The 14,854-nt window shown below is 40.4% G+C and overlaps 1 protein-coding gene across 1 annotated transcript in view; it reads right to left on the bottom strand.

Annotated features, from left to right (window-relative positions):
• LOC127529454 (fibronectin type III domain-containing protein 7-like) overlaps positions 1–14,854 on the bottom strand; it is a 59,857-nt gene that overhangs the window by 1,159 nt on the left and 43,844 nt on the right. The window contains exons 12-15 of the mRNA XM_051933093.1: positions 13,512–13,772; positions 8,470–8,730; positions 5,985–6,245; positions 2,512–2,769 (exon numbers count right to left, since the gene is read on the bottom strand). Coding sequence (XP_051789053.1) covers positions 2,512–2,769; positions 5,985–6,245; positions 8,470–8,730; positions 13,512–13,772 — 1,041 coding nt within the window. The remainder of the gene's footprint in view (positions 1–2,511; positions 2,770–5,984; positions 6,246–8,469; positions 8,731–13,511; positions 13,773–14,854) is intronic.

Here is a 14,854-nt window from a genome sequence, read left to right as displayed (position 1 = left end):
CTGCTGCCCGCCACAGAGCAAAAAAAGAAACGAGAGGATTCGAAGGTTGTATTACAGTACGGAAACCCCAGAGGTTTACTAACCGAAGCTGTGACAACACGCACGCCTACAACGCTCTTGCGAAAGGAGTCACGGCTCAAACCAACTGTGACAACGCGCGTGCATACAACGCGCTTGCGAAAGGAGTCGCGGCTCAAACCAAAGAAAACACAGAGACGAGACTACGACCTGTGGACTGCACCTGGGGTAAAGTGTGCACGCCAGGTTGTACAGCCGCCCGGACGCGACCGCCCACACCACCGCATATACCTTCCATGATATGTCTTCACGCAGCGGCTTCCCACCGAGGCGCATATTGCGCTGTGGCGCTCGCCCCACAGTCAGACGCGGCAGCTTCCCAGAATCAGTGGGTGGCCCCCAAACAACGCAAACTATTCAAGCAGTCGGTGTCAGCGAAGGCAACAGACTCACGTCTCCACAAAACGAAACCGCTTTAGTACAGATATGCTTATTGGATTAAATGACATTTCCCCAGACGCACCCGCCCTCCATGATATGTCATCCATCCACATATCGGACGGAACAGAAACTGATTGCCATTCTAGGATTTCCGATTCGCTAGGGTTAGTTGTATGGAATAACCTATTATTGGACAGACATGCCATCGCTTTTGTATTCATTACTTATATGATTTTCATTACTTATATGAGCTCCACGGTGCTGGGCAGTGAGCACAGGGCCCACTAGAGGACATCAGGCCCTCAGGCCACCCTCATGAAGTCTGTTTCTGATTGTTTGGTCAGAGACATTCACCCCAGTGGCCTGCTGGAAGTTATTTTGTAGGGCTCTGGCAGTGCTCATCCTGTTCCTCCTTGCCCAAAAGAGCAGGTCCTGCTGATGGGTTAAGGACCTTCTATGGCCCTGTCCAGCTCTCCTAGGGTAACTGCCTGTCTCCTGGAATCTCCTCCATGCCATTGAGACTGTGCTGGGAAACACAGCAAACCTTCTGGCAATGACACATATTGATGTGCCATCCTGGAGAAGCTGGACTACCTGTGCAACCTCTGTAGGGTCCAGGTATCGCCTCATGCTACCAGTAGTGACACTGACCATAGCCAAATGCAAAACGAGTGAAGAAACAGATGAGGAGGGAAAAATGTCAGTGACCTCCAACTGTTAAACCAGTCCTGTTTTGGGGGTCGTCTCAGTTGTGCCCCTCTAGTGCACCAAAGCAGCTGAAACTGATTAACAACCCCACCTGCTACTTAACTGACCAGATAAATAGCCCAAAAGTGTCATTGACTTGATGCTATATTCAGATTAAAAAGTGTTCCTTTAATTTTTTGAGTATATTTTAACACAGTAAAATGTCTCACCTCGAAATTCTTCTGATGTTAGTGTCAAGTAGAGTATTCTGAGCACATAGACAATGGCACCCCAGATTTAGCATTGTTTATACCTGTTTTACAGCCTCATTTCATTCATGGTACACCTCAAATTAATACATTTGTTGTGTAAATCTCTACAGTGCTGCTTATGTACAGGGGATTCAGAAAGGATTCAGACCTCTTCACTTTTTGAACACTTCTGTATTGTATTGTAGATTTAATTTTAAATGGATACATGTGACTATCAATTTACAGTTAATAACCCACAGTGACAAAATAAGAACATGTTTACAAACTGAAATCTCCTGTTCATAAAAGTATTCTGGCCCATTGGTGTGGAACTCTAAATTGTGGTCAGGTGCATCCTGTTTGCTTTAATTCTCCGTCAGATGTGTCTCAAACTTGACTGGAGTCCACCAAAGGCCAACTGAATTGACTAGACTTTGTTTAGAAATCCACTCAGCTGTGCATATGTGGTTCTACAATTCACACTGGCATGTCAGGACAAAAACCAAGCCATGAAGTCCCAGGAACCCTCTGTAGATGTCTGCAATCCAATTGTGGTGAGCCATAGATCAGGATCAGGGCAAGGGAATAAAACCATTTCTGAAGCTTTGAGTGTTCCCAGGAACATAGTGGCCTCAAGAATTGTGAAATGTAAGAAGTTTGGAACTGCCAGGACTCTAATTCCTAGAGTTGGTCATCTGGTCAAACTGAGGAACTGGTGTGACCACAAGGGGGCACCACAAAACCCCAAACATCAGACACAACTCCACAAACAAGGTATAGAGATAAACAGAAGTTTTTTTTATACTTGTATAAATGATGTGACTAAGCCAGCATGCACCTCAGTTTCTCATCACCACTTTAACCAGCTATCTATCAATAAATACCATCCTCCACTAGTCTTGAGTCTCACTTAGGATTACTTTCTTACTTTCTTACAAACACTGTAAGAGTGGTGCTGGTCTGTGTGTCACAGAACATTATTTTTTGCATTTCTCCATTTTCCCCACCTCCCTTTCAATAAATACACAGCCCAGTTGCCTTCTGAAATCTTTTTGATTCTTATTTCATGATGTTTACTGTAAGTAAAATTAACAAAACCCACCAAGCTAATTACCTGATGCAATGTAAATAAATGCCTCATTTGAGCTGTTGCAGTTGTTATTGGCTGCTAATACAGTTATATGGTACAGTTGTCCACAGTCCAGTTTCATGTCACAGGAGGTGCCTATACTGTTACAAGAAGTCAGGTGCCCATGTTGTCCTTCTGCAAATGCGATGTACGACTGTGCGCCGTTGCTTTTCTCCCATGTGACATTGCCAGTGTTAAGGCCGCAGTCCATCTCAGCTTGGACATTGCGAGGAGGGCATGGTGCTGAAAGGAAAACAGAAAGGAAAATTGTGAGGAATTAAAGACCACCACAAACACTTGGAAAACTTTGCTTTTAACACATCTTTTTGAATCTATATAGAGTATTTATCATAGATATGCTCAGACACAAGGCCTAGAAGCAGTAGTATGGACCAGCGATTTTCAACCACAACACACCATCCGCAGGTGTGCCCTAAGATTTTTTAAAACAAATTAAATAAATACTTCTTTAAAGAGATATGACACAAATTTTAAAACATTTTATGTGATTTATATATCATTTTAATAATATACATGTACTATATGTGAAATATAACTCAATAAATATATAATTTCATGCATTTATAACCTGTTTATATGTCTCAACTTGTAAAAAAATACATATATATACTAAAAATTATATACTAAAATTTAGTATACAGTATTAAAAATGATTTTGTATTATCAATTTAAATGAACATTTATGTCAATAATATACACATGTGGTGTACAGTATATTGCATGCGCACCGTCAGTGTAGTTATTTCAATGAACACATCTTATTGTCGAGCACATCTAGTGTTGCTATTTATCCCCCACTATACCGTGGTGAAATTTGCTCATGCATACACATATTATAGTAATAATAATAATTATAATAATAATAAGAGTAATTCTTTACATTTATAGAGCGCTATCCTCACTATTCAAAACGCTTTGCAAAAGCACACAAACCTGTGATCGCCATACTGAGAGGCAGCAGAAAAGAAGCCACTTTGGAGCAAAAAGGGTATAGATAATTATTATGATTATTTTTTTTTGTAAATCAATCAAAATTAATTAAAAGGACAATAATCTTGCCGTTTTCTAACAACTCCTGCTAAGTCACATTTTGACGTCATCTACAGTTTAGACCTATGGGCATTTTTATAACAGTGTTTCTGATATTGCAGCTTCTCAAAAACATGTGCGTCTCCTTGTCGACTTTAACATAACCTCGCTATCTCATTTCCATTGGGCAATTCTGAGATGTAAGCTGAAATTAAAAGTAAAGGAGGTGGACCTAGTCTGTACTGCGCTCTAGCCAAGCAGTTTTAGATACCTGCAAATGGTGTAACTATTGACATCTCTATCATGATGATAAAAACAGTCAACTTTGTGGGTGATATTAACAAATTCCAAAAGTCACAAAAGACCAAACCTGTATTTGCAAACATTTGTGTTGCCCTCCAAGGATTCCTACATAACTGGTTGAAGGGCTGTTAGAGCATCATAAACAGTATGTGCAGTAAGAAGCCTGGACTGCAGTGGACAGGCTTGAGGTTATCTTCAATGATGAATCCCACTCCTCCCTCACACTGATGATCACCAGATTTACATATGTGGAAGAGGTGATGGTAGTGCAACTGAGATGACCACCTGTAGTGGCCCATCTAGAGAGTGGTATGCAGTGCCACCGTCAACAGTTCCAAGTCATCTCTGTTCTATGTCAGGGGCAGTTTGACTGCTCTAATACACAGAGGAGATCCTGTCTCCAGTCTTATGACCTTTTGTGATTCAATTTTCCAATATGATAGTACCCAGCCATAAATATGTTCCGTCTCTAGGGAATGCCAATGTGAGTTCAGCACCTTTGCTTTCACAGCCTTGTTTCTTGACCTATCATGAATAGTGCATTTTTGGGACATTCTGGGATGCCAACTGTAATCCTCTCCTCATGATAGAGGAGCAGTTTTACAATGCCTATATGGACATGACACAGAACACTAATGTGCACTTGAATGCCTCAATAACAAAACCAATAGACATTTATATGTAAACCATCTTAATAAAATACAAATGACCTTCTTGTGTAGTCCTGTTCTGTCCCATTAAATTGTTCCAGAGCTCATTTTTTTCCAATCATTTATTTTTCCCAGAAAAAGAATATGACTGTGTCCTTCAGCATGTGTTGCAGGGCTGATTTTGCATGCTATTCATTCCCTGATTGAATGCAGTGAGAGCTGCGCCTGAATACTTGTAGTTATGTTGAATTGGTTCACTGCGGTTGTCAGGCTCCGTCAAGACAGTGTCTTGTCACCCCTTCAGTTTGTGGATTTCATGGACAGAACAAGATATCTCATCACAGAGTAGGATATGACGGTGTCCAGTTGGGGAGACTAGAAATCGCATTGTTGCTTTAAGCAAATGATGTTTTTCTCTTTGCCTCACCTGATTGTGTCCTTCAGTATGCATTCAAGTGATTTGCTGCCAAATGTGAAGAGGCTGGAATGAGGATCAGCACCTCCAAGTCTGATGTCATGGTTCTCTCTTAGGAAAGACTGGATTGCTCTCTCTAGGTAAGGTGGAAACAACTGCCCTAAGGAGAAGAGTTCAAGTATCTTCAGATCTTGCTCACAAGTGAGCAATTCCAGCTATTCTGGAAACACAGTACCGCTCCGTGGTGGTGAAGGGGGAGCTGAGTCTAAAGACAGAACTCTCAGTTTACCAGACAGTCTACATGTCCTGTTCTCACCTTTGCTCATGAGCTGTTTGTAGTGTCCAAAAGAATGACATTGCGAGTGCAAGTGGCAGAAATTAAGTTTTTTTGCAGTCTTTCTGGGCTGATAGCTTGAGATGCTCAGCAATTCGGAAGAGCATCAGAGTGGAGTCACTGCTTCTCTGCATTAAGAGGAACCAGTGGAGGTGGGCTGGATATGTTGTAAGGATGGTCCACTGGCAGCTCCCCCTAGAGCTGCTCCAGGCACTTCCCAATAGTTGGAAACCATGTGGCAGACCAAGACTTGCTGGAGAGATTATATTTTTCTGGGAACAATTGGGAATGCCCCAGGAACAACTGGAATCTGCAGTCGGGGGGCAGGGATTTGACCTACTTGGCTTGTTGCTACTGCAGCCCCCACCAGGAAAAGTGGTATCATAAAATGAAGATGATGATAATAATGATGATGATTTGTCACGTCACCTGTTCTGAGCAAAAATCCACTCTATATACATTATCAATTAAAATTGTGTGTTAAATTTACAAGCAGACTCATTTCTTTCATTAGTTTGTTTTTTCTGCCACTATAGTTTCTCATTAACTATTTCCAAGGAATTACAGACAATTGTAAAAAAATCGTAATACTGAAAAAATATTGCAAAGCTCAAGTGCTATATTTTAATAGTTCATTAGAAAAAGAAATGTGACTTTTTTCCTTGATTAATATTTATCATTCAAAAGACTGGAATAGGAAGCCTACCTGTTTCTCTCTTTTCTAAGTGCATCATGCTTGTGTTGCACATCTCGCCTTGGGCTGTGAGCCAGAACATGTAAATCGTTCCACACTGCAAGTGTGTGACATCTTGAGAAGTATCATTGGTGACCAGGGAGGCAGTTTTCCCATCTGGACTATCAACTGATAAGACATAGGACCGAGCTCCTTTAGTTTGGTCCCACAACACTGAAATCAGGTTTCCTTCACAGTACAGTTGAACATCCTTAATCTCCGGTGTACATGGTGCTGCAATAATCATTAGAAGTGATTAATAATACAGAGAATTAGTTCCAATTTCCGATCAAGATAGGCTACAATACTGCTGATCAAGAAATAAGATAAATGAAACAATATTCTTCCTATAGTTGAAAACAGTGATCCTGAATTTGGATTCAGTAAGTTCTGGTTTATATTGTGTTCACACCAATTTTCTGAACCTGCTGCTGAGGGTCATGCTAGCAATAATCTAAGCAGATTCCCCTTTACCAACCAAAGAACACTATTTTAATTTGAAGGCTTCTCAGGCCTGCTGAGATATAATATCCTCCCTGTATGGAGTACCTATTTTTCCTAGATACTCAAGTAGGAGGAGGCGGTAGGAAGCATGAGCTGATAGCGCATTGCTGTACCCACCACACGACAAACCACCTGGATTGGGGCCCAAGTACAGCAAGTGACACTTCAGCAGCACCCTGGAACAACCTCTTTGAATTTAGGAAAGCAGCAGTTGATGTCTGGAGTCCTACTGCATGGCATTGCTCCTGTCTTGGGTAGACCCGCTCTGAGAACCATACAGGGCCATCCTTGAGTAAAGATGCAATATGACAAGCCTGAATAAAATCTTCAAATTTGACCCACATGAAGAGTTCTAATAAAAAAAAGACTTTGATAGGAACAGGAACATCAAGAGCCATTTCTGGGAATCAAGTCTGCCTGGTGACTAGGCTAGCGATGGGTGATTCCTGAATGATCTGTGCCTTTTTTAATGACTCTTTTCACTGAATTGTGGGATTTGATTCACAAAGTGTGCTAAAGAGCATGCAAGAAGCTGTCAGCCTCTTTTGTTTAGATGTTCAAAGTGCAAATTCAAGTGCCTCTTGTTTCATTCATGGTTCTTGTTCACCTCACTTAGTATTATCCAAAAAGTATCAGAAATCATTATCAGGGAATGAGAACTCTGTCATTGATCATTTTCTCGTTTATCATACAAGTACTATATAGCAACGACACATTTATATTAGAATGTTTTTACTGTCTGTTTTGTAGAATTCATTATTGAAATTGTTTTAAATGTAGCTAGGGGGCCCCCTGCTCATTTCGCTTGCCAACCCCCAGGCTTGCCCTACTCGCCAGCCACTTTGCATCTCTGCCACTCGCGAATGTGGATTTCACTTTCATCAAACAACAAATCTTTTAATTCTTGTGGATATGGTTCATCATTGGGAAGAAACACTACTTTTCCCCGATGGCAGCATGAATTAGAAGATCTACAAGTTTCTGACTTAAAGTTTAAATCGGAACAATATATTCAATCTCTTTTCGCTGTTCCGTTATTTCACCGAATAAAAATTTAAAATATTTTTAACTTTGCGAAAACAAATTCAAATTACAAAACTAAGTACAAATGTTAAGTATTCATAATTTTAAACCTCTAAATAGAAGAAGCAAGCACAAAAATACATTATATAACCACAGAGAAAATGGTAAAATGTTCACATTAATGGCAGATTTACTGAGAAGGGAGTAATCCATAATTTTGTTTGCATTTTGTAAATATAGGTTAATCTTTTTGAACTCATTTAAATTCAATCCAAACAAATATTGAGAGGAGCATGTGAGTTAGACCTACTGACTTCCAGCTCCAGGGCTCTGCATTCAGGTCCCTGCCAAGTTTCTCTTTCCTTGTTTTCTTTACTTCAGTTTTACTCTCTCATCCCAAAGATGTGGCAGTTAAGTGAACAGAAGACTCTAAATTGGCCAATCACAAGTAGAGCAGTACAGTGGTGCAGTGTGTAGGACTGTTACCTTATGAATCTGGTGTCCTGGGTGAGAATCCCACACCCAGAATTCATCAGAGTGAGTTTTTTACATTCTTATATGGCTACATGAGTTTTTTCCTCTGAAATGTTAGATTTTCTCAAGTTATGCTAATTGGTGATACTGAATTGGCCCAACATGATTGAGTGTGCTCAGTGATGGTTGACATCTTGTCCTGTTTCTTGTGTGCACAATCCTGCCTGAAAATGGTTATATCACTCAAGAATTTATGTGGTAGCTGAAAAGATAAACAGATAGTCAAGTCCACATAATAAACTAAAGAATGTTAACTGTACAAGAGATAGTAAAGACTCTTTATAACTATTATATAACCACTGTCAGTTCACAGTCAGTCACATTATTCACAGTGGAAGCTACTTAGCACCTTCTATGACCTATAAATAAACATAGGGATGTGCAGAGAAACTCTTACCTGTTTTTATTTGAGACCCCAGACTGTTCGCACTGCTGCACTTGCCATTAATCGCTACAACAGTCACTGTGTAGATGCTGCCACAGTGTAGGTCCATGAAGGCGCACTCTGTGCTGTTTGTTGTGCACGTGTGTGTGTGGCCATCATCTTCTGTTGCTGTCGCCTCATAGACTTGCGCCCCAGGTTCAAGGTCCCATGACACTAATCCATACTTAGTCAAACAGTCAAATTTGGCTTCAACATTCATTGGAGGGCATGGTCCTGACAAAACAGACATGTATATTGACAAAAAAATGTGTATCAAGTGAACAAATATATAATATATATATATATATACAGTGGAAACTCGGTTTGCGAGCATAAATCGTTCCGGAAACGTGCTTGCAGTCCAAAGCACTCGTATATCAAAGTAAATTTCCCCATAAGAAATAATGGAAACTCAGATGATTCATTCCACAGCCCAAAACTATTCATATAAAAATGATTAATGCAGAATATAAAGTAAAAATACATAAAACAAATTAACTTGTACTTTACCTTTGAAAAGAATCATGGCTGGTGTGAGTGAGTTTCTAAACTCTTGTGGGATTCCACCCAACGGGACGACACGCGAAAGAGCATCCCAAAGCAATCGCAGTCTCTCAGTAGCAGTTTGCCGAAAAAGCAAATCCGAAAAGATCGCGGGCATGCTATAAGCGCCTGCCGTCAATGGGTGATACAAGGAACAAGGAACATTATAAATGCGCAGGGCACAGTACTACTTGGCCACGACCCTGCCTGACTGCTGTGTCTGTGTATAGGAGAGTGGCAGATCCCGCTACAATAAATAACCATGCCGTTGCTGTTTCAAGCTGAATAAAGCTGGTGTTGCTAAAGTACTGAAACTCAGCTTCGTGTTTTGGGGTGCAAGATGGGGACTCACACGTCACAGCACACACACACACAGAGTCACAATGCTGTAGTAAACAGTATACGCTCGTACGGATGTTGACTATATGATTGAGGCATGCCGACTCAGACGGAGAATAGGAGACGATTGCCCACAATCCCGCAGCGAGAGAGAGAGAAGAACCATCAGCTCAGTTGTGATCATGTGATGCTCGGCAGACAAAGCGTATACATACTACTCGTATTGCAAGACGTCGCTCGTTTATCAAGTCAAAATTTATTACAAATTTTAGCTCGTCTTCCAAAACACTCGTAAACCAAGTTACTTGCAAACCGAGATTCCACTGTGTATATATATATATATATATATATATATATATATATATATATATATATATATATATATATATATATATATATATATATATATATATGTATTGCCATTTCTTTTAATCTAAAATATAAGTTAAACCAAGTAACAGACAAAATGTCACATACCTCCCTAACAGAGACACACATGTGAAAACTCAGCAGCAGCTACAGACCCCAGAACTTCTGATTACAGTGGGAAGAAGGAGCAAAACAGAATTGTATTGTTTAATGAGCAAGCTTTGTAAATAACATTTGAATGAAAGGATGAAATGGGGTGAGCCATAATAGCATTTTGCTGTTCTGTTCATTGTGCCCCGATTTGGACCTGTAAAAAAATCAGCAGCAAACAAGAAACTTGCCCCTGTTGTTGTTATGCTTGAGCTCCTTGTTGTGGCAACGCTATTAATGATATGTTATTTGTTTCTAGAATTGCCTATATGTTGAAAGTTAAGTTGGCATCAGAAGCCAATAAGAGAGGTCTTCCACATGCCACAGTTGGATGGTAGTTGCCACTGATAGGCAGTTAAATGCAGAAAGCCAACAGACCATCTCTGCATGGCAGAGCAAGAATTACAGACTATCTACAGTGAATTCAGAAAGTATTTAGTCCCCTTCACTTTTTGCACACTTTATTTTTTTGCTGACTTATTAATAAATGGGTAAATTTGCCATTTTTGCCCATCATTCTATACTCAGTAAGTGATCATGACAAAGAGAAAACATGTTTTCAGAAAGGTTTGCAAATATATTAATGTCTAATTTCTGGTATAATCATGTAAGACTCTTTGCGGTGGCACTCCAGATTGTGTTCAGGTGCATCCTGTTTGCTTTAATTCTCTTTGAGATGGGTCTGGAATTTGATTGGAGTTCACCAGTGGCCAAATTAATCTTCCAGTGTCTGAATTCAATAGAATGCTTCTGGGATGTAGTAGAACTGAAGATTTACAGCATGAATGTGCAGCTGACAAATTTGCAGAAATTGTGTGATGCAAACATGTCAACATGTACCAGAATCTCAAAGGAATGCTTCCAACATCCTATGGAATCCATGCCACCGAGAACTGAGGCGGTTTTGATAGCATAAGAAGGCCTTACCCGCTATTAGTATAGCAGTCCTAAGAACTGTCACGTGTACAGAGTACAGGGAAATTCTTACCTGCATGTGCTAATTGATGCGTAACTCATCACCACACTCCAGCACCACCATTACTGATTATAACTACCTTGCCTTGAAACTTAATTCTTCTTGACCTCAAAAATCTCAGATCATATTTATTAATAAATGAAAAGAATAAGGAAATGTGTCTATTTTTTGTTTCTTTTGTGAAAATTATTCATTAAACAGGAATCAATCCTGAACATTGCGGAATATGACAGATGATTAGGGTGAAAAATCTTGTCCACAGAACAAATGATGCAAAAGATGGCAGGCAAGTGGTCGCAAGGCCTCCACGTTACTAGGTGGGAACAAGGGCTTTCTGTCTGTAGAGGAGGAGACCATATTGCTGCTGTACAGCAGAGAATGGCTACAGAGATCTGGCACACAAACTCAAGTGACAGCAGACTACACTGTGTAGTCCCTTTAAGAGAATAGACTGTTAAAGACCCGCACCCTTAAAGGCTGCTAAAGGCATAAGGATTCAGAGTCTTTAGGGGGAGACGTAGCTTACAAAACCCCACTAACCCTATGGACAGACATTACAAGTGATCTTAAACCAAAGGGAAGCGTGAGTCTTCAGTTGAGGGTAGAGTTGTGATGAATACTCAGTGGTAGAACGACAGGACCACAACCATGAGAGATAGAGAGCAGGAAAATATGGAAAACTGATCATTTGGTAGTAATGTTTAGTTGAGCAAGTGGGTGACCCATCACTTTGATTTTGGTTATTGTTTGGTAGCAATACTGTGCAATTTAGGCAGGTGCGAAAAAATGCTATAAACAAAGAATGCTTTCAAAAATGGAAGTGTTAATCATTTATTTTCATCAATCAACAAAATGCAGTGAATGAACAAAAGAGAAATCTAAATCAAATCAATATTTGGTGTGACCACCCTTTGCTTTCAAAACAGCATCAGTTCTTCTAGGTACACTTGCACACAGTTTTTGAAGGAACTCGGCTGGTAGGTTGTTCCAAACATCTTGGAGAACTAACCACAGATCTTCTGTGGATGTAGGCTTCCTCACATCCTTCTGTCTCTTCATGTAATCACACACACACTTGATGATGTTGAGATCAGGGCTCTGTGGGGGCCAAACCATCACTTCCAGGACTTCTTGTTTTTCTTTACGCTGAAGATAGTTCTTAATGACTTTGGCTGTATGTTTGGGGTCGTTGTCCTGCTGCAGAATAAATTTGGGGCCAATCATACGCCTCCCTGATGGTATTGCATGATGGATTAGTATTTGCCTATATTTCTCAGCATTGAGAATACCATTAATCCTGACCAAATCTCCAACTCCATTTGCAGAAATGCAGCCCCAAACTTTCAAGGAACCTCCACCATGCTTCACTGTTGCCTGCAGACCCTTATTATTGTACCACTCTCCAGCCCTCCGACGAACAAATTGCCTTCTGCTACAGTCAAATATTTCAAATTTTGACTCATCAGTCCAGAGCACCTGCTGCCATTTTTCTGCACCCCAGTTCCTATGTTTTCATGCATACTTGAGTCGCTTGGCCTTGTTTCCACATCGGAGGTATGGCTTTTTGGCTGCAACTCTACCATGAAGACCACTTCTGGCCAGACTTCTCCGGACAGTAGATGGGTGTACCTGGGTCCCACTGGTTTCTGCCAGTTCTGAGCTGATGGCACTGCTGGACATCTTCTGATTTCGAAGGGTAATAAGCTTGATGTGTCTTTCATCTGCTGCACTAAGTTTCCTTGGCCGACCACTGCGTCTATGCTCCTCAATGTTGCCCGTTTCTTGGTACTTCTTCAAAAGAACTTGAACAGCACATCTTGAAACCCCAGTCTGCTTTGAAATCTTTGTCTGGGAGAGACCTTGCTGATGCAGTATAACTACCTTGTGTCTTGTTGCTGTGCTCAATCTTGCCATGACATGAAACTGTCTTCTACAACCTCACCTTGGTAGCAGAGTTTGGCTGTTCCTCACCCAGTTTTAAGGCTCCTACACAGCTGTTTCTGTTTCAGTTAATGACTGTGTTTCAACCTACGTGTGACATTGATGATCATTAGCACCTGTTTGGTAGAATTGGTTGATCATACACCTGACTAGAATCCTACAAAATCCCTGACTTTGTGCAAGTGTACCTATAAGAATTGATGCTGGTTTGAAGGCAAAAGGTAGTAACACCAAATATTGACTTGATTTAGATTTTTCTTTTGTTCACTCACTTTGCATTTTGTAAATTGATAACAATAAACAACCATTATTTATATTTCTGAAAGCATTCTTTGTTTACAGCATTTTTTCACACCTGCCTAAAACTTTTGCACAGTACTGTATACAGTATATATATATTCATCTATCTATGTATTTTGAGTATGTCAAAAGGTAAATAATCCTCTAAGATATTGTTGACTTATTGCATGAATAATTTTACTAATACAGCAACCTTACATCTGAAGACATTGAAAACTAATTTGGATACGTTGATGGGGTGCTACATTAGCTTGCCTTTTTTCTGTGCGGCACAAACTATAACACCAAAATATTTTCATTTATTAAGAAACACTGTTTAAGATCCATTTGTCCCTGATAAAGCTTACCCTTTGAATATGCTGAGAGGTAAAACAGATATGATAGTTTCAAACAATACCTGTAAATAATTTAAATGCGCTGCTCTTAAACCCTGTACATCCTCTTGCTATTGGTGTCACCGTGACATCATAATTCCTGCCACACTGGAGATCACTGAGATTGCAGCTGGTGTCCTGGGTGCTGCAGCTGCTGATCTGTTCACCGTTCTCTTCTGCAGAGACATTGTAAGACACTGCCCTTCCACTGGCACTCCATGACACTGTTGCGGTCTTATTGTTACAGTCCATCACTGCAGCAACATTTTCAGGTGGACATGGAGCTTAAAAAAAAAAAAAGTCAAAGTTAAAACATCATTTTCAAAAAGAACAAAGGAAGGGACCAAAGGATAATCTGAATAAGAGGGTAATAGAGCGAAATGTATCAAACTTTTTAATAACACTGGATGACACATTCTTTTTAGTGGTTGTCCTTCCTGAAAAAAAATGATTGTAATAGACAACTTCAAGCTGAACACAAATATAGTTTTAGATTGATTATATCACACAGAAATTAGGAGAAATTAACATTTGTTAAATTCAGTGGGGTTAATTGCTTGCTGATGCTAACACATGACATTCATTCAAATGAGCTAAAAATGCTTTTCTACTGATTTCCATTTGTATTCAGCATCTGATGCTTCTCTAATGGACTCAATTTCCAGTCACACTGTTGTTCTAGAGATGCAATGTTGCGATTGTAACGGACGGCCAGTAGCTCAAAACTGGAAGGAGGGGGAATGGCAACTATTTTGGGACATTGCCTCCCCCAAGACTCTAGATGGCAGCTTCCCTACAGTGTAGTTATGGAGTATGGCATCACAGCCCTGCTGGGTACCCTGCGTGTGGGAGATGAGGTTCTCACCTAGCCCAGAAGTACTAGTATGTCACAAGGACGGAAGCTCTGAAGTACTTCCGCGCTGATTAGAAACCTGAATTCTCTATCTGACCTTGAAGTGCTGACAAGTCACATGGAGAAGAACAGAAGCACTTCCAGGTATATCCACTATAAAAAGGACTGCTGAAAACCCAGCAGGAGAGCCTGAGTCAGGAGGAGGTGGACAATGCTTGCTGGGAGGTGCAGACTGCGGAGGAGGAGAAAAGAGTGAGAAGATTTGTGTTTTGTGTGGTATTTACCTGTTTATAGTGGCTGTAGTGCTTGGTTGGCACTGTAAGAAGGAAAAAAGTTAATTAAAATACTTTTTGGTGCTTTTACCTTGTGTCCCGTGTCTGTCTGTTGGGTTTAAAGGGCAACAGTGACCCCTAGCGCCACAGATGAAACCATTTTTCTCCAGCCGTCTGGAGTTTTTTTTGTTTCTTCTGTCCTCCCTGGCCATCGGACCTTACTTTTATTCTATGTTAATTA

Source organism: Erpetoichthys calabaricus, chromosome 10, assembly GCF_900747795.2.
Source record: "Erpetoichthys calabaricus chromosome 10, fErpCal1.3, whole genome shotgun sequence".
Taxonomy (NCBI): domain Eukaryota; kingdom Metazoa; phylum Chordata; class Cladistia; order Polypteriformes; family Polypteridae; genus Erpetoichthys; species Erpetoichthys calabaricus.
The sequence above is the reverse complement of the archived record's forward strand: the minus strand, read 5'-3'. Positions and strand labels throughout refer to the sequence as shown.